The sequence below is a fragment of the Pseudorca crassidens genome, chromosome 12, assembly GCF_039906515.1.
Source record: "Pseudorca crassidens isolate mPseCra1 chromosome 12, mPseCra1.hap1, whole genome shotgun sequence".
NCBI classification, from domain to species: Eukaryota; Metazoa; Chordata; class Mammalia; order Artiodactyla; family Delphinidae; genus Pseudorca; species Pseudorca crassidens.
This window is the reverse complement of record NC_090307.1, coordinates 57,519,533-57,545,007: the sequence shown is the minus strand read 5'-3', so window position 1 is coordinate 57,545,007 and position 25,475 is coordinate 57,519,533. Positions and strand designations below refer to the sequence as shown.

The 25,475-nt window shown below is 37.8% G+C and overlaps 1 protein-coding gene across 2 annotated transcripts in view; it reads left to right on the top strand.

Annotated features, from left to right (window-relative positions):
* MYOM1 (myomesin 1) overlaps positions 1-25,475 on the top strand; it is a 142,543-nt gene that overhangs the window by 6,301 nt on the left and 110,767 nt on the right. For both annotated transcript variants that reach the window (XM_067699592.1, XM_067699591.1), the window contains exons 3-5: positions 20,087-20,227; positions 23,482-23,710; positions 24,362-24,519. In XM_067699592.1, the coding sequence (XP_067555693.1) occupies positions 20,087-20,227; positions 23,482-23,710; positions 24,362-24,519 (528 nt within the window). The remainder of the gene's footprint in view (positions 1-20,086; positions 20,228-23,481; positions 23,711-24,361; positions 24,520-25,475) is intronic.

Sequence of the window (25,475 nt, the reverse complement as noted above, 5' to 3'; positions counted from 1 at the left end):
CCCTGACCAGGGATCAAACCCCTGTCCCCTGCATTGGCAGGTGGATTCTTAACCACTGTGCCACCAGGGAAGTCATAGATGAGAATAGAATTTGAAATTCACAGACCACAGGATCCCAAACTACAGCAGAGATGTGTTCTAGTCTTTCAATATATGAAAGCCAAGGTTAAAATTCCGAGTTATTATTCAAGCAGCAAATATTTTCTTTAGCCAGGGCATTTTATAAAAACATGGCCCTATCTCAGTCAGCCTAAGAATACCAGGAGCAAACTGGTACTCTGACAAAATTGGATTTAACCCATTGCCATGAGGGAGACCACACACCAGAGGAAAAGAGAGTTTCAGTAGGATTCTAGGAAGCATGGAGCTTAGATGTAGGTCTGGTCTGAAAAATGAATCCAGTGTCCTGCTGCTTTGGAAACAGTCAAGTTGAGATAAATGAGGACTGTTGTATCTAGAAACCTTTTATGTGGAGCTCAGCACCTGGGCTGGGAACTGAGGCTGCTTCTCTGTCAACAGCAACTCCTCCACACAAGAAGGCAATACCTCATTCTTCCTGATAAAATTTCAAACAGCAAGCCTACTGATAATGTTTGATATTAGAGAAGAAAGTTTCTCGGTGAGCCTGTAGTCACTCAAAGAGGGAGTTATCACAACCCTCTACTGCAGCAGTGTCCCCGGGAGACACATTTCCTGTGAACCTTGAGCTTGGTTTCTCTGTGTTTGTTGTTCCAGCCTGATAAATGCTGGGCAGATAATTTCTCAGTCCAAGCCAATTTTTATTTTCTCCATATCCAGAGCAAAATGTGTCATGGGGATTAAAACACACTTGCAAGATTCATGTGATTTTATTAAACATCTATCTATAGTCCACAGAAAGAATTGCTGAACTTCAAAACATAAAAATTCCTGGGCTATGTGATCAGTAATCACCTGCTGGCTCAAACCTCCTCCATCTGGCGTAGGTTGCATTATTTGTTCTAAACAGATATAATTTTGTCTTACAAAATTTAAGTCCACAAAATATCTGTTAGGGCAACTGGAGAAGGTGTTTATTTCTGGGAATTAAAAAAATTACTGAGGAAATAATATGGTGGCTTGTATGTAAGGACAGTTTCTGAAGGCAGAAACGCCTGAATCCCTGTGGGTTTAAGCAGTACCTGATCCACGGCTGTGATTCCTGGGCACTGACATTGACCTCCTGGGAGCTTCTGCATGTTCAGTACCAGAGTCTCTGGAGTTTACCTGGAATGTGTGATGGCAACGTTCTGAAATTCCATTTAAAATGGAACAGGATTGTTTTGCAATCTCACTTTCATGGGTCATGTGTGCCAGGGGATATTCATAAAGACCTCAGATTAGCTGCACATATGGAAATATTGTCAGTGAGGAGGTGAACTCACTTCTTTTAGCTCTTGTTTCAAATACCTGCCTTCCAAAGGAAATAGGAACGAGCACCATGCTATGTGACAGTATCATTGCATTCTCCTGAAGAATGTCCCATACATGTGTTTAAGAACCTCATTTAGGAAACAGCTGTCCTGTAATAGAGAGGATTATGTTTTAAATATCCATTTTCCTGGTCTGTCTGTGCCAAGTCTATAGAAAATGTAGAAAATGGGTATTTTTATTACCATACAGTTGTTAAGGTAACTCCTTGTGTACTTATTTCATTCCCCCAATGCTGTAGAGGCTACAGAGTTTTATGAATCTGTAATTCAAAGAGTTTTACTTCTTAAACTCTATTGCTAAATTTTGTAAAAATTATTTTAATTTTATACAAATTCTTTTTTTAACCACAGAAGCAATATTCATATTTATTTACAATCTGATAAATTATATCTAACATTAGTAATTGAAAATTTGAGAATCTTTATATTTTATCCAGAAAACATTTGCTCTATATTATCTTTGGAAGACAGCCATTTTAACTATAAAGAGCCTCAGATAATAAACTTTCTGTAGGCAGTAGAACTGTAATTATTTATCTGTACTCGACCTCACATCTTCCTTCTTGCTCTATAAGTATTTATGTAGGTAATTAGGTATTTATTAATGGCTTGCTATGTTTGAACAACTCCACTTAGTAGACATGTAGACCTAGAAACAAGAAAGGGAAGAGGATGTCAATATTTTCTCCTTTGTGTAATGCAATGTAAAAGAAAAGAAAGCTAACCTAATCCCAGGGGTATTTTAGTTTTTCTTATTTTAGACCCAGAGCTAACAGGAGCAAATGATATTCTTTGAACATTTCAAAATCTTCATAATTCCTTCAGGTTGTATTTTAACTTTTTCAAAGTAGATCAACTTTTCCCTGCTAAATGAAGTCTCTCTTTGGTTGTGAAGAGTGTTGTTAATTAAAACTCATGTGGGGTTGGAAATGCAATTCTGTGGAGTGTATATGAACACTAGGCTTGATCTATTTTTAGCCTCTGCTTTGTAGTTAGATGTCCAGTAGTAAAGTGGAAACTATGGAGACTTATACGTGCTCAGGACTTGGCTGACCTCAGTTAAGACTTAAGAACAATGGCTTGTTCAGAGTCAGTGTGGTTTTTAGCTCAGATTGGTTTACCAATTGCATTCTGAGCCAAGGGTTATAAAATAAATTCTGGAAGGCTTATTCTAAATGCTTTTGTTCTTAGTCACAGTGAGAAAAAAAAACTAAATTAAAGAAAGTAATTCAGGAAAACAAAATGATACAAGACTATTGTTTTATGTTAGTAATTCACAAATACTATTAGAGATGAAAGGAGAAATGGTACTCATGACCACTTCACAACCATTAGGCAAGGGTTTTTAGCCTCTGTCCATGAGTAGGTTTCAACAGAGTTTTGGATGATCTCAAATTATATGCAAAATTAGGCGCAGATGAAATTTTTTTTTTTGCTGAGAAAGACCCTAGCTTTTATCAGATTCTCAGAGAACTCTGTGGTTCAACAAAGGTCACAACCACTGCACTGAAAAGTCTGCATATAAATATCAGACAGCCCAGTGTGTGACCTGAGGATCCCTTTCTAAGGAATTAGGATGAAATAAGGAAGATGTTTACAGGGAATGTGGTATATGGAAATCAGGGTGCCATCCTTTCTTTTGAGTAAGATGGGAGTAAAAAAGAAATATTTTGTTATACTTGATAAGTAGAAATGAATAACTTCCAGAAACCAGAGAACAACACAGCACAGTTCTTGGGTGATGGGCCCCTCAACCCTCTGTGGTAATGGTAGGCATCAGATTGTCTGATTCTAAACAGATTAAAATCCAGCCCATATGATACCGTTCAGCATAGCATTCTCTATACCACTTTACAGTAACTCTGAGAAGTAGAAATTATTATCCTCATTTTTAAAATGAGAGAATTGGAGGGACTTCCCTGGTGGTGCAGTGGTTAAGAATCTCTGCCTGCCAATGCAGGGGACACGGGTTCGAGCCCTAGTCTGGGAAGATCCCACATGCTGCGGAACAACTAAGCCCGTGTGCCACAACTACTGAGCCTGTGCTCTAGAGCCCATGAGCCACAACCACTGAGCCCGCGAGCCACAACTACTGAAGCCCGCATGCCTAGAGCCTGTGCTCCTCATCAAGAGAAGCCACCACAATGACAAGCCCGTGTACTGCAACGAAGAGTAGCCCCTGCTTGCCGCAACTAGAGAAAGCCTGCGCGCAGCAACAAAGACCCAACGCAGCCAAATAAATAAACAAATTTTAAAAATAGCACAAAAAATGTACAAAGAATAAGAAAATATTTTTTTTAAAAAATGAGAGAATTGGAGACCAAAGAGATTAAATGACTTTTCTCCCTTACACTAACAAATAGTGGAAGAGTGACTTGAGCGCCCCAACCTACCCCAAGTCCCTCACCCTTTCTACAAGTTCCCAGTAATTCCCCTTGACTACATGGCTACCATATTTTTCTTGAACCATCAATGTATAGTTTTGCATTATGCTTCCTTTTCTTTCCTCTGCTTCTCCTGGAGAAACCAAGATTTAGAGCAGGGAACAATAGGTAGAAACAATAGCTAGAAAATCCCAGGGGCATTATGAATGCCAAACCTGGAACCTTACACACTCTTTAACTGTCACTTAGAATCAGACCTGAGACTCACAAGGGCTCTGGAAGACACCAGTTTGGGGATAAGAAAACTGAAACATGAGTGACTTGCCCTGGGCACCGTGCCTAACCTTAAATTGTGCCCCTTACCTACACTCATGTCACATTGATTGACCCTTGGTTGTTACCCAGATCATAACCTCTTTTGAAACTTCTAGACTTTGCAAAGAACGTGCTAATGTTCAAACCAGTTGTAATTCTCACAGAAGATACCAATCCAATGCTAAAAACAGAGACCATAAAACACAAACCCCTGTCTTTTATTGATGGATCTGATTACAGCAGGGACTGAGGGGGACCTGAAGACTTGCTCCCTTTCCCACCCCAGTGTGGTTTCAAAAGATGCTACCAAAGAAGTCTGCTGCCTTGTGGACATTTGTGTGTCTTGACCTCAGCTATGGGTATCGGATTAGTGTCCATTTTCTATATCTCCATTTCTAGATGTTCTAACGTAATGGCAAGTGGATAGTCTTTGGGGTCAAACAAGCCTTTACTTACATGCAATTACACTTGCAACTTTGGATATGCCTGTAAACTCTCAGTTTCTTCATCTGTAAAATGAGGAAAATGATTGTTGTTCATGTTGGCAGCCCTAAAAGAGATAATCATGTAAGGTGTGTAGTATAATAGCAAGCACATAGGGACCGTTTAGTGAGGTTTAGGTATTGTTCATTCATTCAGTAAATATCTACTGAGTGCCTCCTGTGTGCTAAGCACTGCTCTAGGTGCTTGGGATAAATTATTGAATAAATCTGACAAAGATTCCTGCCCTCTTGGAGCATGGAGAGATAGGTCATAAACAATAAACATAATAAAAAGGACAATGAATTTAAATCATGCTAAAAGGTAATAAATGTTATGGAAGCAATAAAAAATAGAATAGGGTAAGAAGGATTAAGATATATCCTCTTCTCTAAAGAAAGATTTAACTATTATATATAAGGAAAAGGCACCATAAGTTTCTGGGTAGAAAATAGAACATTCTGCGATTTGTCTTCCAGAATTTAAGTACTAAGAAAATGATGAGTCATATTACTTCCTATATGACAGGAGACTATCAGGGGAAACATCTAATGAAAGCAGAAATCAGTTATTCTTTTTTATTCTGCCCAGAAATGGACAGGTTTATTGCCAGTTCCTTCTTTAAAAGGCAACTACTGAGTTGTGTTCTGAATCCCCAAAATAAACGCTGCGTCCAAAGAGAGAAGCCTTCACCACGCATCAATCTCCGACTCTCATGGCTGTAAACCTGCAACTTGTTTGCGGAGAGAGGACTGGGAGTATCATTCCTGGTGATACCAGTTTCCTACAATTGGCAATTTGTAGATCCATAGAATTGGGGAATGGCAGGAAGAGACCACAAGCTCATCTAATTCAAGCCCCTCCTTCCACAGATAACATACACTGAGGCCCAGAAAGACGTGATTCATTCTCTGCTTCATTTGCTTTGTTTCTACACTGAAAATACTATTCATCAGGCTCTTTTGCAGGTCAAATTAAAGTTTAGATGATACAAGATACCCCCAGAATGGCATTAATCTTCCATTGGCAGGTGAATCAGGCTGTGAGAAGGAAGACATGTCCCCTCATAGAGTGGGAATAGAATGAGTAGCCAGAGGTGGAGGAAGGGCCATGCAGTTACCTCCCATCGCTCAGAGGTAACATGTTAACTCTGTCCACTGCTGGCCGAGCAGTGAGTGTAACTGAGCTTCCCCGCAGAGCTCTCCGAGCTGTGGGAGCCCAAGGAGCCCTTGCTGCAGGCTTGACCTTTTCCACAGCAGCCTTTCTAGATGAAACAGGAGATAGCAGGAGCACCTCAAATGAGGAAGGTAAGCTTCATGCAAAGTCTAGTCAACCCTAGCGACCATCCTCAGAGTGGGGTGGAATATGGGTTTCTGGGCTGCCTTATAAATAAGTTAATAAGGCTAACTTTTACTAACCCTGGACAATTTTCAGTCCACAGACCTAGACTCTATAAGGCATCTCCTGATACTATGGTCAAGTGTCCTGCATAATATATCTAGGAAATATAGAGTGGACTCTTTCACTTCTGCTTAAAAATGGGCCATACTCACTCAGTTGAGTTAAATTAATTTCTAAAATAGCCAGGAATGGATAGAAACTGAAGGGTGTATGTGGTAACCATAAAGATTTGTCTCTCAGTGTTTAACCCACTAGCTTTTTCTAGAGCATGACTATTCTAACATTCATGTTGAGAAGTGGTTCAGACCCCCCTGGTATTTGTTTTTAGATCATGTCTATCTATACATTAGCTGTGGCAAATTACTAAAAAGGAGAGTAAAATGTTACTTGTCAGCGGAAATTTAAATAATGGAAACAATAAGGCAATAAATAGAAGAAAAATTGTGGTTATATTACTATTTAAGTAACTAAAATTTTTTAAAAACTAAAAATGAGATATTTTGGCTTCCCTGGTGGCACAGTGGTTAAGAATCCGCCTGCCAATGCAGGGGACACAGGTTCAAGCCCTGGTCTAGGAAGATCCCACATGCCACAGAGCAACTAAGCCCGTGCGCCACAACTCCTGAGCCTGTGCTCTAGAGCCCACAAGCCACAACTACTGAAGCCTGCGTGCCTAGAGTCCATGCTCTGCAACAAGAGAAGCCACCACAATGAGAAGCCTGCACACTGTAATGAAGAGAAGCCCCTGCTCTCTGTAACTAGAGAAAGCCCGCATGCAGCAACGAAGACCCAAAAAAGCCAAAAATAAATACATTAAAAATAAATAAAAATAAAAAAGATATTTTTATGCTGAGAGACTGAAATAGAGAGGAAAACAGGATAACTATAAGGTAAATAATGCAAAGACAGAAAGAAAGGCCAAGGGACTGTTATTTATTATGATACTGCATGTCAGTAAATTTCAAGGATGATGTTGATCAAACTAAATTCGTGCTTGTATCTTATAAGAGACCTTTTCTGGAAAGTATACTAGTGAAAAAAGGACTCAAAGCCTCCTGCTTATCCACTAACTTTGATGTTCTCCTGAAAGTTCCTTAAGTGTTTAGATTGGGAAACAGGAGAATCAAAAGGTCAGTAGAAAGTGTTGAGGCTGACATGATACCCATACCAAAGGAGGAGCGTAGGACAAAGCTGCTGTATATCAAAAGTAGACCCAAAACAACCTTTCACAAAACCCAGGGAAAATACAGTCTTTCAAGTTTTGCAACAGGGAAAAATGCAGCTGATAGAAAGACAGAAATGAGAAAAGAGACTGCAAACTCCAAGTGCTTGTTTCTGACCCTCCAGGGGGTTCTGAAGATGAAAGAGATGGACCCTCAGATCCCAGAAGCCCTGAGGAGGAGGGGCTGACCAAATGACCAAAGACAGCCAAGAAGGATAGTTTTCTAGAAGCTGACCCATAGTTCAGTGAAACCACCACCCTTTCCTCCCTTCTGGGAAACAGCTGAGCATTTTCTTTATACGCTGCAGTGCTAGGTTGTAAGTATATATGAAGAGGCGGTTTTAAAGGAAAATTGTTAGAATAATAAAAATGAGTTCAGCTCCTTTGTGACGACTCGGTAAAGTCTAATGGCAACACATAGATAAGTCAGCAATGAAAATGGAACTTCTATTTTCAAGCTTTTGCACACATCTCTGTGTCATCCTGGGATGACCTACCCATCTTTTAATGTCCAGCTCTTCCACAAAGGATTCCCTGATAACCCCAGACAGAAATTGCCTCCAAGCCTGTGAATTCAGCTTTTGTTTGCTCTAATCTTTCTGTTTATCTGCCTGCCTTCCTTCTGTCCTTCCATCCTTTCTTCCATGATTGACATAATTCAACACATCAGGCCTGGTAGCATTTACTCCCCTACTAGATGGTAAAGCTCTCAGAAAACAAGAGTCTTTTTTTATTTTAATTAATTAATTTTATTTTATTATTTACTTTTGGCTGCGTTGGGTCTTCGTTGCTGCGCGCGGGCTTTCTCTAGTTGCGGGAGAGCGAGGGCTATGCTTCGCTGTGGCGCGCAGGCTTCTCATTGTGGTGGCTTCTCTTGTTGTGGAGCATGGGCTGTAGGCGTGCGGGCTTCAGTAGTTGTGGCTCACAGGCTCTAGAGCACAGGCTCAGTAGTTGTGGCGCACAGGCTTAGTTGCTCTGTGACATGTGGGATCTTCCCGGACCAGGGCTCGAACCCGTGTCCCCTGCATTGGCAAGCAGATTCTTAACCATTGCACCACCAGAGAAGTCCTAACAGGAGTCATTAATTTATCTAATTTATCTTCATATCCCCCTCCCATCCCAGCTTCAAGCACGCTATTGTGCACACAGTGGATACTAAATAAGTTTTCTGTTGAATAAATGAAATTATGACAGAAAGTTAAGGCTTTCTGTTTGAAGTGAACCTTCTCTTGCACATTCTAAAATATCAGCTGGGTTGTGTGCTAAGTTTATGTTTAACATTACAAGAAACTACTCTTTTCCAAAGCAGCTATACCGTTTTACATTCACATACTAAGGTACAAGGATTCCAGTTTATCCACATTAGTTATTTTCTGTCTTATTTTTTATAGCCATTCTTTTGGGTGTGTAGTGGGGTCTCATTGTGGTTTTAACTTGTGCTTACTTAATGGCTAACGATGTTGACCATCTTTTTTTTTTTTTTTTTTTTGTGGTACGCGGGCCTCTCACTGTTGTGGCCTCTCCTGTTGCGGAGCACAGGCTCCGGACGCGCAGGCTCAGCTGCCATGGCTCACGGGCCCAGCCGCTCCGCGGCATGTGGGATCTTCCCGGACCGGGGCACAAACCTGCGTCCCCTGCATCGGCAGGCGGACTCTCAACCACTGTGCCACCAGGGAAGCCCATTGACCATCTTTTTAATGTGCATGGTAGCCATTTGTGTATCTTCTTTGGTGAAATGCCTGCTCAAATCTTTTGCCCATTTTTAAATTGGATTTTTTTCTGCTTATTATTGAATCATTAGAGTTATTTAAATATTTTATATACAATTCCTTTATTAATGTTTGCAAATATTTTCTCTCATTCTGTGACTTGTCTTTTCATTCTTTTAACAGTGTCCTTCAAAGACCAGAACTTTTACATTTGATGAAATTCAGTTCATCACTTTTTTCCTTTTTTAATCATGCTTTTCATGTTATATCTAAGAACTCTAACTCAATATCATAAAGAATTTCTTTTATCTTCTGAGTTTTGTAATTTTACTTTACATTTAGAAATAATCCATTTTGAATTAATTTTTAAAATTTTTTTTACATCTTTATTGGAGTATAATTGCTTTGCAATGGTGTGTTAGTTTCTGCTTTATAACAAAGTGAATCAGTTATACATATACATATGTTCCCATATCTCTTCCCTCTTGCATCTCCCTCCCTCCCACCCTCCCTATCCCACCCCTCTAGGTGGTCACAAAGCACCGAGCTGATCTCCCTGTGCTATGCGGCTGCTTGAAGTAATTTTTTGTATGTGATGTTGAGTAAAGTTCTAAATCCATCCCTTCACCTATGGATATACAATTGTCCCAGCACCATTTGTTGAAAAGACTATCCTTTCACCCTTAAATTCCTTAGCACCTTTATCAAAAATTAACTGACCATAAGTGAAAAGGTTTATATATGGACTCTCAATTCTGTTGCATGGATCTATATGCCTGTCCTTATGCCAGCACCACACTTTCTTAATTATTATTGCTTTATAAAGAGTTTTGAAATTGGTAGATGTAAGTTCTCAAACTTAGTTCCTCTTCTACAAAAAAATAAAATAAAAAATCTTGCCTATGTAATTCCTTCATATTCCCATATAAATTTTAAGATCACCTTGTTAATTTCTACAAAGAGAAAAGTCTGCTGGCAACATGATAAGAATTATGTTGAAACTGTAAATCAATTTTGAAAAATGTGTGTTTTAACAATGTTGACTCTTTCAATCCATGAACATGAGATATTTATTTATTTAGATTTTGTTTCACTTATCATAATGTTTTGTAATTTTCAATGTAGAAGTGTTATACTTCTATGTTAAAGTTATTCCTAAATATTTTATTCTTTTTGATAGTATTGTGAATGGAGTTATCTTAATTTTATTTTTGTATTGTTCATTGCTAGTAAACAGAAGTATAATTGATTTTTGTGTTTTGATTCTGTATTCTGTTACCTTGCTGAACTCATTTATTAGTAGTAGCATTTGTGTGTGTGTGCGTGTGTGTGTGTGTGTGTATTCCTTAGCATTTTTTACATATAGGATTATATCATCCATAACTAAAGGTAGACTTGCTATCCAATTTTTTCAATTTTATTTTTAATAATTGCCTTGGCTATTCTTCAGTATAGTGTGAACTTCAGTACAATGTTGAAGAGAATTGGCAAGAGCAAATATCACACCCTTGTTCCCTTACTGTCTTAGGAAGAAAGGATTTAATTTTTTACTATTAGATATGATACTAGCTCTAGATTTTTCATAGATGGTCTTTATCAGACTGAGGAACTTCCCTTCTATTCCTCTTTTGTTGAGAGTTTTTAACATGAAGCAATGCTGAATTTTGTCAAATACTTCTTTTGCATCTATTGAGGTGATCATTTTTATTCTGTTAATATGGTATATTACACTGATTGATTTTCAAATGTTAAATCGACCTTGCATTCCTGGAATAAATACCACTTGGCTATATGTTGCTGGATTCAGTTTACTAATACTTTGTGAAGGATTTTTGTACCTGTGTTCTTGAAGGCTATTGGTCTGTGTTTTTTTTGTTTGTTTGTTTATTATAATGTTTTTTTGTTTGGCTTTGATATCAGGTAATACTGGCCTTATAGAATAAGTTGGGAAGTGTTCCCTTCTCTTCTGTTTTTGAAAATACATGTAAATGATTTGTTTGTTTCTTCTTTATATATTCCATGGAATTCATCTGTGAAACAATATGGGCCTGGGCTTTTCATTGTGCAAAGATTTTAAATTACTAATTCAGTTTCTTTACTTGTTATTGATCTGTTCTGATTTTTCATTTCTTCTTGAGTTAGTTTTTGTAGTTTGAATCTTTATGGGAATTTTTCCATTTCATTTAAGTTGTCTAAATTTTTGGCATAAGTGCATTTATCATACTTCCTTGTGAGCCTTTTAATCTATGTGGGGTTGGTAGTGGTCGCCTCTTTTATTCTTGTTCTTGATAATTTGTGTCTTCTCTCTTTCTTCATGGTTAATCTAGTGAAAGGTTTGTCAATTTTCTTGATCTTTTCAATGAACCAACTTTTGTTTCACTGATTTTATCTATTGTTGTTCTGTTTTCTATTTTATTGATTTCCTCCCTAATCTTATTATATCTACCTTCTACTTGCTTCATATTTAATTTTTTTCTAACTTACAATGAAAGCTTAAGTTATTAATTTGAGACTTTTCTTCTTTTCTAATATAGACACTTAAAGCTATAAACTAACCTCTAATAACTGCTTTAGCTTTATCCCATAAATTTTGATATGTTGTGTTTTTGTTTTCATGTAGTTCAAAATACTTTCTAATTTCCCTTGTGATTTCTTTTCCCTTGTGGGTAATTTAGAAGTATGTTGTTAGTTTCCTGATATATGAGAATTTTCTAAATTTCTTACTGTTGTAGATTTTTACTTAATTTTTCTGTTATCAGAGAATATATTTTGTATGGTTTAAATTCATTTAAATGGATTGAGATTGTTTTGTGAGTTAGCATATAAATTCTCCTGGAGAATGTTTAAAAGAATACGTACTTTGTTGTCATTGGGTAAAGTATTCTAGAAAGGTCAGTTGTATCAAGTTGATTGAGAGTGTTATTCAAGTCTCCTATGTCCTTACTGATTTTTATCTAGTCGTTCTATCAGTTATTGAAAGTGGAGTATCGAAATCTCCAGCTATTTTCAATTTTCTATTTTTTCTTTCAATTCTGTCATTTTTTGCTTCATATATTTTACGGCTCTGTTGGTAGATGCATGTACATTTATAATTGTTATATTTTTTTGAGGAATTGACCTTCCTATCATTATGAAATGTCCCTCTTTGTCTCTAGTAATATTTCCTAGTTAAAAGTATATTTTGTTTGATATTAATATAGCCACTCCAGCTCCTTATGGTTATTATTTGCATGGTATATCTTTTTCATCCTTTTACTTTAACAATATGTGTCTTTGAATTTAGAATGTGGCTCTTGTAGCAGCATATAGTTGGATTTTAAAAAATCCATTCTGACAATCTCTGCTGTTCCTTGGAGTTTTTAATCCATTCACATTTAATAAAATTACTGCTATGGTTGGACTTATGTTTACCAGTTTTTAAATTTTTTTCTGCATATCTCATATCTCTTTTGTTCATTTGTTTCTCCTTTACTGCCTTGTTTTGTGTTAAATAGATATTTTTAGTGTACCGTTTAATTCCTTTCTTTCTTGACTCTATTTTTTATTATTTTCTTAAGGGATTGCTTTAGAAATTATAATATACATATTAACTAATCACAATCTACTTCAGATTTATATTAACTTCATACCAGTAAAATTTAGAAACTTTGCTCCAATATAGTTCCATTTCCTCCCTTATCCTTTGTACTATTATCATATGCCTTACAACTATATATGTTATAAACCCAACAGTGCAGTGTGATAAGTATTGTTTTATGTAATCTTATGTCTTTCAAAGAATTTAAGAAAATAGAAATATATGTATGCTTACATATTTATCCAGTTATTTACTTCCTGGTGCTCTTTATTTTTTGGTGTGGATTCAAATTACTGTCTGGTGTCATTTCCTTTAAACCTGAGGGATTTGCTTTAGCATTTCTTATAAGACAGGTCTGCTAGCAATGGATTCTCTCGCTCTTTGTCTGGCAATGTCTTTGCTTTCAGTTTTGAGTAATAGTTTTGCTGAATATAGAATTCTTGATTTATTTTTTCCCCCAGCACTTAAATATGTCATACGAATGCCTGTGGGTTGTATCGTTTCTGATGAGAAGTGAATCATTAATACATTGTTCTCTTGTATGTGATGAATCATTTTACTCTTGGTGCTTTGAAGTTTTCTCTCTGACTTTGGCTTTCAACAGTTTGACTATATATGATATATCTACATGTGTATCTCTTTGTGAGTATCATACTTGGGTTTGTTGAGTATCTTGGATCCGTAGATTAATATTTTCATCAAGTTTGGGGAATTTTAGTCCATTATTTCTTCAAATATATTTTTCTACCTTTTCTCTCTCTCTCCTCTTTCCAGTACTACCATGACTCATATATTGGTATGTTTGATGTTGTCTAACAGATCTCTGAGGCTTTAAGATTTTTTCTTCATTCTTTTTCTGTTTTTTTTTTATTAGATTATTTCTATCTTCAGATTCACTGATTTTTTAAATTCTTCTATATAAAATCTGTTTAGTCCCTTTAATAAATTTTTCATTTAAGTTATTGTACTTTTAAACTCCAAAATATTCATTAGCTTCTATTTTATAATTCTTATCTCTTTGTTGACATTCTCTCTTTTTGGGTCATTATTATAATACTTTCCTTTAATTCTTTAAACATGGTTTCCTTTATTGGCCTTTGAACTTATTTCTTATTACTGCTTTGAAGTCTTTGTTTGCTAAATTGAACATCAGGGTGCACCTGGAGACAATTTTTATTTACTGATTTTTTCTGCTGGTGTGTGTCACACTTTCCTATTTCTTGTCATGTTTCATAATTTTTGTTGTAATTGAAAATGGGACATGTTGGGGGCTTCCCTGGTGGCACAGTGGTTAAGAATCTGCCTGCCAACGCAGGGGGCACAGGTTCAATCCCTGGCCCAGGAAGATCCCACATGCCACGGAGCAACTAAGCCTGTGTGCCACAACTACTGAGCCTGCACTCTAGAGCCCACGAGCCACAACTACTGAAGCCCACGTGCCTAGAGCCTGGGCTCCGCAACAAGAAAAGCCTCCGCAATGAGAAGCCCATGTACCGCAGCAAAGAGTAGCCCCCGCTCGCCGCAACTAGAGAAAACCCACACACAGCAACAAAGACCCAGCACAGCCAAAAAAAAAAAAAAAAAAGAAAATGGGACCTGTTAGATAATATACTGTAGTAATTCTGGATTCTGAATTTTTCCCTAAATGTGTTGTTGCTCTGTTTTGTTTTTGTTTAATTACTTGCCTAAACACATTTATAGAATCTGTTTACCTAGCACTGTGTTACTGCTGATGTCTCTGTTTTAGTTTTTTTAAAAAATTGTCATTCTCAGTTTTAAGCCTGAATTCATAGGGATCACCTTGTATTTGCATAGATTAATGGCCAATAAATGAATGGTCAGACACTGTGCTCAAACATCTCAAGACAGTAAAGGTTCCATCTTCTGGCAATAGATCTGTGTGTGTGTTGGGGAGCACATTTGAATTTCAGGTAATTTTGAAGTATGTATGCCCTGGATTTGCTTACCTCTAGACTCTCTTGTTTCTCCTCTGCACATGTACACAGGTTTACAGTTAACCAATGATGTGTGGATAACCTGAGCCCTCTCCAGTTTTTTTCTATTCAGGCACATGGAGAGCTTATGAAGGCCCCCATGGTGGTCGTTTTTTTTTTTGGCTGCGTTGGTCTTCGTTGTTGTGCGCTGGCTTTCTCTGGTTGCCGCGAGCGGGGGCTACTCTTTGTTGTGGTGCATGGGCTTCTCATTGCGGTGGCTTGTCTTTGCTGTGGAGCACAGGCTCTAGGCGTGTGGGCGTCAGTAGTTGTAGCACACGGGTTCAGTGGTTGTGGCATGTGGGCTCTAGAGCACAGGCTCAGTAGTTGTGGCACATGGGCTTAGTAGCTCCGTGGCATGTGGGATTCCCGGAAAAGGGCTTGAACCCATGTCCCCTGCATTGGCAGGTGGATTCTTAACCACTGCACCACCAGGGAAGTCCCTCCATGGTGGTCTTATTTTTCAAATCTTCCTGTTAAATTTCAGGCTGACCTGCCAGTCTTCTGCTTGCTCCAACCGTGATTGCATCCTGAGATTGATTGAGCTGCTGGTCTTCCCTTGTTTGTTTGCCACTTAGGTGGCTCATGTTACAATGTTGCTGGTTGTGGAGGTTTATCATGCTCTGCTCCAAATCAAGTCAACCCCTCTGGCAGTGAACATTATGATTTTCTCACCTTTTCCCACCTTGGTAGAACTACCTTATGGATTGAGCTGGGAGCTAGGGGGTGGTGAAAGACTAGGCAAGAATGTCACACAGACTCCCACTTATTCATACCTGAAGTTCAGTATCTTTTTATGAATAACCACTTGTCAGTGTAGTGTATGCCTTTGGTTGATTTTCAGAGCCCTGAATGGGTTGGTTTTGGCAATCGTATCCAATTTTATCATGGCTTTTTGGGGAGAGAAACTGCTGAACTGCTCACTCCACCATACTACAAGTCCCACCTCTGCATTGGTCATTTTTATTAGCTCCTCAGCTGATTCTGATGGCAAGTCAGGGTTGAGAATCACTGAGATAGCATATGATTACAGGAGGATGAATCTTGATTTCACTTCATTCAGTAAGTTTATTGAACACTATCAGGCAGTGCACACAGTACTGAGTATACAAAGGTAACTTAGGCCATCCCCCTCCTTGAATAGTCATAGGCAATGGGAAAGATAGAGAGGGAAACCAATAATACAATATAACCGTAGGCATATAGGGATGGGTGTCTACAACCGATCATTTTTTCTGAAACATGCTGATAGGTTGTCATAATTTTTTTAGAAAATAGTATAGCCATTAAGTAGATCCATACTTAACATAAGTGTGAATAAAGTTACTCATCCTGGGGAGCTAGGACAACATAACTTTAAAGAACTAGCATTTTACTTCATGTAAAGTTTAATGAGTTTTTTAATGCTTTATTTTTAATTGAACTGTGATGTGAATAAATCAATTGATGTGAATAAATTCAGGAATAGCAAATCAACATCAGAGTCAGTATGGGAAGTGTGACACGGTGTTGTGGTTTCCAAAGTGGCGAATCCACGAAGGCAAGCCATGGAAGTGTAGGAAGAAATATGAGCACTTCTGTATTTTTTAAAAAGTCAAATTTGGCCCATAAAATTTTTCTGTTGATTGAATATTTCATAAAGTGAGAATATTTATACAGCAGTATATGTGTAGAATTTATAAATAAACAGGTGGCATGCCCCCAATATTTTTGGATTGAGAGGACCCAGTCACAAAAGTTAGAGACTACTGCTGTAGTGGAAAGAGCACTAACCTAGGTGGATGCTAGTCCTAGCTCACCTACCAACTTGCTGTATGAACCTGGGCAAGTTACAAAGATATTCCAGGTCTTCCACATCTATAAACTGAGTGTGGTATAAATATCCCTGAGATCTCTTCCAGTTCTGTGATTCTATAATTAGTTTTGTTCTTGCTATTCCTGTTAAGAATAATTATGAAGTTGTAAGAGCGGAAGGTTATGTTGTTTTTGTTGTTGTTGTTTTTCAGTATTTGAACTGGATGGAGGTGCAAGTCTATTTCTGAGTCCCTGGAACATTTCCAGAAAGAGCTTTCTGTACCTGAGCTACATCCCTTCTCTGTGGTGCTGCTGGTCATAGGTGTGATGATGTCATACACACCATGATATTTCTTTAAATTCTGCTAACTTTAGACATATTAAGACGACATACCACAATTAGTAGCAGAGTACAGATAGATGTACTTAGACACAGTTACAGACACATGGGTGCACCCATGCACACGCAAATCAATCCTTACCTATAGCTTAGTTTCCCTGCCTTCATAAATTGAAGTTCAGAAAGATTCAAGACATAAAGAACATTAAATTTAGGGTTTTTAAAATTTTTTTATTTATTTTTGGGTGCGTTGGGTCTTCGTTGCCGTACATGGGCTTTCTCTAGTTGCTGCGAGTGGGGGCTACTCTTCGTTGCAATGCACGGGCTTCTCAATGCGGTGGCTTCTCTTGTTGCGGAGCCACTGAGTGCATGGGCTTCAGCAGTTGCAGCACGTGGGCTCAATAGTTGTGGCGCACCGGCTCTAGAGCACAGGCTCAGTAGTTGTGGCGCATGGGTTTAGTTGCTCTGTGGCATGTGGGATCTTCCTGGACCAGGGGTTGAGGCCGTGTCCCCTGCATTGACAGGAGGATTCTTAACCATTCTTAACCACTGCACCACCACGGAAGTCCTGTTAAATATAGTTTTAATAGTTAAAAGACCCAAATTGATCCATACATATCAAGTTAAGTGTCTACTCAGAAACTGACTTATAAGACAGAGTATTATTTTCAAAATTTAGATACAACTAAAAGCCCAAGAGGTTAGCAAGCCCTTATTTAGCTCTTTGATGTAACTTCAAAGAAATTTAAATTTAAAAAAAGAAATTAAAATTTTACATATTCTATTGAACTCCTCTAAAAACATTATTTGACTTTAAAATTCAATAGAGTAAGATGTTAGACTTCAGTGTTCCTGGGTCATAACAAAATAGACATGGCTTTCCTTCAAATAATTAGTTACACTGATTATTGCATAGTCAGTTCCTTAAAACTTTGTTTCTCTGATTTAGTTTTGTTTGTTAACTTCGATAAATGACTTAGCATTACCAAATAGTCTGTTGGCACAGTATTTTAACATCTAATCCTTCACACACTCTTTTTTTGTTAGGATTCAAAAGCTTGAAGAAACTTTAGAGAGCATAACAAGTGTTTGATATTTTCTAAATACTTTGGATTTTCTAAATAATACTATATAATATATGATTTTCTAAATAATACTATATAATATATAAATCATAATGCTTTTTTTTGAAGCCTTTTGTTCCAAATGAAATATTATTTGAAAACTGATGATAGTACCATAAATCTTTACCATGAAGTTTAACTATTAAAAATCATCTGCTGTGACTTACTTGTGAGAATGGAATAATCACATTCTGACACATTCTATGTAATAAGTGAATCATTTTAAAGGTTTATCTTAAAGGGAAAATGACAGAAAAAAAGGAACGACAGTACAAGAAAAAGAATGACAAGTCACAGCTGTTTTGATATAAATAAACATTGAAAATATGAGCTCATGAGAATATGACTGCAGATAGTAGAATGAAAGTAAAAAGTAAAAAGAGCAAAAACAGAAAAACAGGAGAAAAATTAGAAAATGCAAATGTTCTATAAATAGAAAAAAATGAAACAGACTCCATAATTAATTTTATTTTGTATAGTAATGGAATTAAAGGAGTGAAGGAAAATACCACTTTAAACTTAGACCTGTATTAGCACAGCCTGTACTTTGTAACCTGCTAGGGGTATAGAATGCAATCATTTTGCTGCTGCCTGGAACAGCCAGCCAGGAACAAATTTCACTAAGCCTTCCAATTGGTAACCAATCCACAAGTTTGATTTCAAGGTTCTAACCTTTGGCATTAAGGCTGATCATAGAATAAGAGCTAGATATTCACCCTGGGGGAGGGGGTAGTTAGTGGGAGAGGAAAAGGTTTGCCATTTCTGTGCTACAACTCCACTCCAGGAATTAAAGACAGTAGCCCACCCTATACTCTCAGGCTACGTTTGCACCCCCTGTACTTCCTAGAAGCCCTGCAGGTCTGTGTTACTTGCTTAGCAGGGGATAAGATTATTTGCATTATTATGTACCCATTTTGTACTCTGTGTATGTGCTGTCTTCTTTTGATTTAGGTAATCTCTTTGCTTTTGCTAATGCTTTTTAAAGACTGGAAACGATCAAGGTTTGGACACTTTGGAAGGTTTTGCTGTTTTAACTGGGCAGCTGGCTTTTTCCATGCCACACCACTCACATGCTTCACTTTCTCTTCAAATTTTCTCTACACCAGGGACCTTTTTAATATTAACTTTTAATTTTAGAATCAGTTCAAGTCTGTAGAAAAATGACAAGGATAGTACAGAGAGTTCCTGTACGGCTTCCTATTGTGACTATCTTTCATTACAATGTGGACGAGAGGCTTTTAGCCTGAGCCCATGGATTGTTCAGAGTCCATGAACTTCTGAAATTTATGCCAAATTCTATACATTTGAAAGAAAATACACTTCATTTCATTCAAGAACTATATAGATTAAGGTTGTCCTTTTAATTTCATCAATTCTTTTCTCTAGGTGCAATCTCTTCTGTCATGTTTTCCACTCTGCTAACACATTTTTTGGTTTATTAGAACAATAACTACCTCCAAGTGTACACTCGCACCAGTGTGCATGGGTGGGTGGATTTTTGTGTGCAACAGCACTAGGAAAGTGTTCTTTATCAAACCTGTAATTTTCCGAGTCACTCGACGCTGTGTGTTCACACAAAGTATGTTAACTCTATTGTTTGATGAACCCAGTGTCCTTTCAGACGGAGTCTGTCTATACTACATAAAGGCCTCAAGTTGAACCTAGAGGCCCTGCATCAGAATTGCCTGGGCTCCCAATACAGAAAATCTGCTTTTGTGTCAATCCCCTGAAAGCATTTGGATACACAATGTATCCAAACCGTTTATGTAGACCATCTAACTTTCCAACATTAACTTAACAGCAAAGGGTATTTGGAACTCTTACCAAAGCACTGCCACTTTCCCTCGAAATTTTAAGGGGGAAAAAGCCATGAAATTTGACATAAATACACTACCATGTGTGAAATAGATAGCTAGTGGGAACCTGCTGTATAGCACAGGGAGCTCAGCTCGGTGCTCTGCGATGGGCTACTTGGGTGGGATGGCGGGATGGCGGGGGGAGGTCCAAGAGGGAGGGGATGTGTGTATGCATATGGCTGATTCACTTCACTGTGCGGCAGAAACTAACACAGCATTGTAAAGCAGTTATACTGCAATTTTTAAAAATTGCTATAGACTTAGTTTTCTCTTGTGTCTAGATAGAGTGCATTATGTGAGGTCATTCTCACGCTAGCTCTAAAGATAAAAGATGATTATAACTTTAGCCGTCTAGGTTTCTGTAAAACGTCCTCAAACTTAAAACTTCCTTTTATAAGCATTTTTTTAAATTATAGACTCACATTAGGGTGTTTTTTTTCAGACTTACAGATTCCAGTCTGATGTTAGAAGATTATTCATCCAAGTTGAGCCCCCAAACAAAGAGAGCCAAGAAAAGCCTTCTCTCTGGAGAGAAGAAAGAAAATCTGCCAAGTGACTACATGGTGCCCATTTTCTCAGGACGGTATGTACGGATTTTCTCCCTGGATCTGATTATTAGAAAGTGGAGAGTAAATGTTGTCAGGTAGTAATAACAATAGCAGCTGTCATTTATTGAGCACTTACTATGTACTGGTTGAGAAAGGTCTGTGGAACCTCAGAACCATGCACGGAGGGAGATGTGTTCATTGTAAAACTGTTTGCCATCACATAGGATGGCTATATGACAAAAGAGGATGATCAGCAACTTATTTCTAATTATGTAACTAGTTGAAATTAGAAGCTGAGTATTGGATGCTAGTTTTTCGACTCTATATATAGTCACTATGTTTAGAGTAGAAAGAAAGGTTAAAACTATAAAATATTGGGTGAACTAAAAGAAGAAAATCAGATGATATGTTTAGGTAGATTGGTTGCCAGTGTGGTTTTAATTATTATTCATTATGAAGAAAAAAAAGTCTTAGATAACGTAGACTAAGTAAAAGAATTGCACCATAATAATGCCTGGCTTATGTTTGTTAGATGTAAAATAGATTACTATTTATTTTGAGGTAAAGTTCAAACAAAATAATCACTAAATCACCAGTCTGTGTAATGCCAAATTTGTTTATAATATAAACATTTTTTTGAATGATAATATATACAAAGGAATCTTGAAAGGAGACTTGTCCAAGACACCAACTTAAAGTTTAACAGGAACTTTCTGAGTCTTCCCTGTTTATTTTCCTTTGAATGGAGAATTATTCACAGAGCTAAGATGGTTCAGAATGAGGTCATCTTCTCCAGGCAAGTGCTCTCAGGAAAATCACTAGGCAATAATGCGGGTGTAATTTTGGGTAACCAACTTCTGTTTCCCTCCATTTTTTCTTTCCACTGCTTTCTGATGGTTCCTTTCTGAATTGTTTCGGAGGCTAATGTCATAATTGCTCTGAACCTACTTAGGAAGGTAAGGGGGTAAACAATATTCTATTTTTAGCTTTTCATTTTATACCTTTGACTTTTTTTTTTTTTTTGCGGTACGCGGGCCTCTCACTGTTGTGGCCTCTCCCGTTGTGGAGCACAGGCTCCGGACGCGCAGGCTCAGCGGCATGGCTCACGGGCCCAGCCGCTCCGCGGCATGTGGGATCTTTCCGGACTGGGGCACGAACCCGCGTCCCCTGCATCAGCAGGCGGACTCTCAACCACTGCGCCACCAGGGAAGCCCTGCAAAGGTTTTTAATTTATTTTAAATTTGCAGTAGTGTGTTTTGTTTTTGTTTTGTTTTTGCGGTACACGGGCCTCTCACTGCTGTGGCCTCTCCCGCTGCGGAGCACAGGCTCCGGACGCGCAGCCTCAGCGGCCATGGCTCACGGGCCCAGCCGCTCCGTGGCATGTGGGATCCTCCCGGACCGGGGCACGAACCCGCGTCCCCTGCATCGGCAGGCGGACCCTCAACCACTGCGCCACCAGGGAAGCCCAGTAGTGTGTTTTTGATGTTAGTATCATATTCTTGCTCTTGTACCCAAATTATAGCAGGGTTACCACTGACATGCACTTATATTTACTTAAAGGCAAATGTGCCTGCTGTCCTGGGTCAAAAATATATTTTTAAGTGTACTTGAGTTTTCCTGTGAAATAATTACAGTTTTTTTCCCCAAGGTTTACCTTATTTGCAAATGGAAAAGGCAGGGAAACCATGACTCCATTCTGCCCTCTAGAGCTATATTAGCACATCCACTGTTAAAGGGTATGTGAACTTCACTTAGAGTTGTCTCAACTTGGGGCCGGACTATCATTGAATATAATCAATTACTATACATATTGAATCATATTACAAACCTCATTTCAAATCTCTATATTGTATATTAGCCTCTATAGAGAATTCCAAGTAGATTCTCATGACGTTTGTTTTGTATTCACTTATTAATTCATTCACTTCCTATCTCATTCAAAAAGAAAAGTTAGAGGTAATTATGTCAGGATACTAAGCTAAAAATGTTCCATCTTCCTTGTTCTCCCCCTAAATTATAGCAGATAACTTCCTTGGTAGAGACTACTTTTTAATATTTGGAGAGAGAGAGAGAAGGGAAAAGAAATTAAAATTTACTCACTAAGTTGAGTAAAACACAAGGTAGACTAATGTGTCTGCCAGATGTTTTAGTAATATTCCATGAGAAATTCCAAACTTGTGCAAATGTTGCGTCCTACTCGTCAGCAAACTATATAGATTCAGGTGCCAGGGACTTGTAAACACAATGGCAGTGTTTGCTTGAAGTTTGAAGTAATTTTTCTTATAAGAAAAACAAATGTACAATTCTGCCTTAAGAGGTCTCAGGAGACTCAATTTCAAGAGAATCTTCAATATAATCAACATACTCCTCACTGAAACATGTAATAGGATTGACAACAAAGGTATTGAAGGAGTTTTAAAATAATCCAAATATTTTAAACATTACTAAATCACAGCACAAATTCTATCATAAACTACTATATTAGGCACAGCACTTTGGGATGTAACCACTCACTTGCCATCATCATCATCAATTATGAGTAAAAACAAGTCACTTTTGTCAGCATCGACACTTCAGCTGTGAGTTTGATCATTTCTTTACAACAGGGCTGTCTTGTGTGTAAGCACAAAGTAAGGCTGTCATATTAAATATGTAGATACACACACACAACCTTTATTATCATGGAAAGGAAACCCACTAGGCTTAAGGATCTCACGTAAATGTACAACTTATTTCTGCGTGCAGCACCTCTGGGCAATGCATTACATCATCTGAGTCACAGAATCCAGATCAAGCACATAGGCGAAAATCAGAATCACAGCCACACAACTGTCTGTCATTTCACAATATCGTCTTTTCTGGAAGGAAGTCGTAACTTAATCTTTTTTTATAGACTAAATCGTATTTCAACACACTAAGGAAACCAAAGAAATGACGTTGGGCAAGTTATCTAACTTCTCCGTGTCTTGTTGCCGTATTGCTAAAGTAGAGAGGGTACAGTCTACTTCAAAGGGTTGTTGTGGGGAAAAACGAGACAATGTATGTAAAAAGCACTTGTCAAGGCACCACAGCCAGAATAGGTAGTATTATTGTGGTTATCATTGTTGGTTAAGGTGAAGATCACTGCCATGTGTGAAGAGTTAGCTCCTATTTACCAGGTCTTTCTACGTCAGGTTTTCTTTGGGCACAGTGTACAGCATCTGAGGTCGGGCACCTTGAACTTGGTAAACTTGGGCTATCTCATCACTGCCATCCGCGATATCCATATTTCGCTGTTATTATATTTTAGCCAAGTGCATGTCAGTGGAATTACAGACACGGAAGAAGAAAGAATTAAAGAAGCTGCTGCTTACATAGCCCAGAGGAATCTCCTTGCTAGAGAGGAAGGAGTCACGGCAGCCAAGCAGTCCCCAGTATCCGAACAGTCCACGTCCATGCTTCGCCAGGAGGAAGGTTTTGAGAAGTCGAGGAAAGTTGCAATTCGAGAAAAGGCAGAACACCTGTCACTGAAAAAAACGGTAAAAAAAAAGATAACTTACAAAAGTAGGAATGCTACCACTATATATAAAGTAGATAACTAGTAAGGACCTACTGTGTAGCACAGGGAACTCTGCTCAATACTCTGTAATGGCCTATATGGGAATAGAATCTAAAAAAGAGTGGATACATGTGTATGTATAACTGATTCACTTTGCTGCACAGCAGAAACTAACACAACATTGTAAATCAACTATACTCCAATAAATATTAATTTTAAAAAGTAGAAATGCATGTAACATTGTATATATGTGTGTTAATATAGATTAATTAGCTTCAAATGAAGAAATATGTGGTCTTGCGGAGAAACAAAAGAAGGAAAAAGACATCAAAATGTATAGGTCAAAGAAAGACACACTTAATATTTAAATTCTGTGAAATTTTAGTTTCTATAGAAATTAAAGTTCTTGAAGAACCTTAAGAAATCCACCTTAGAGAAGTAAAATATGTTGCTCAGGCTTACAATGTTAAAAATTAAGTGATGTGTCTGTTTTCAAAAGGGGTGAGGGGAATTCGTTTGAAATGAATGCAAAAGTAAGGCTGCAAATGAAAAAAATGATCATTTTGATTTCTACATTACATTTTTGTAGCACATGTTACTTTGATTTCATAATATGTTGATTTTTTTTCAGTTAGAAGAAACTGAGGCATATCATAAAAAGTTGAATGAAGATAGTCTTCTCCATGCTCCTGAATTTGTCATTAAACCTCGTTCCCACACTGTTTGGGAGAAAGAAAATGTAAAATTACACTGCTCTGTAGCCGGCTGGCCAGAACCTCGTCTCACATGGTATGCTATCGTTATGAAAATTTCTCATAGAATCGATTACTCAAAGTTAATTTTACCTCTTATGAAAACATGTGACATTGTGAATATGCAAGAGTCAGTGAAAGCATCTACAAATTTGAATAGATTTTTTAAATAGTGAAGAAAAAATACATGTATGGAAGGAAAGAAGAGTCTTGCATCCATTACGATTTATTATGATACTTTATAATCCTATTATACAAATGGATCTTTATCTTATATAAAGTGTTAAAATTTAGTCAGCATATTTATTTGGTATCATTTTGTGATGAGAAGCGATACTGCCTTTTTAAAAGTAATTAAGACCCAGAGGGCTCCATCTCTACTCCTCACATGAGCTGAGGTCTTAATGTGTTTTCTAAAGCCAAAAAATAGAGGGAGCTGTTACGACTATGGGGCCTGAAGAAATTTTTGTTCCATAACGAATAAGCTCCCCTTTTTTCCGTCCATTATATATCCTATTGCAATTGTCAATGACTTTGTGATCCCTAAACTCAGAACTCTCCCATCATACGGCATGAATGTCTGCCACAGAGAGCAGAAGTCTGAAGAGGATTGTGAGCCAGTTTTAAAAGGCGTTTTCCGTCTTCTTCTCCGACAGGGGTATTTTGCATGCAGTTCCCTTATCCTCGGGAGTGGTGGTAAATATGCCCTATGTCACAGTATAAACACTTCATAGAATAGCACTGTCACCCAAAGAGCGCCTGTCTCTTCCTCTCTTTTCTGTTATTTCTAATGTTCTTTGGACACCTGGCTAGCATAATGGAGGTGGCTGACAAGATAAACTGCTAGCTAAGGTTATTCTTAAGGAGCAGGTGGTGAGTTGTGTTTTTTAAAAATTCACCTGTGATATCAATCTGCCTGTGGTAATATTGGATTTACTTACAGTTTTTCTTGTATGTAAACTCTTTCTAGGGTTCTTGAGTTTGAAAACCAGA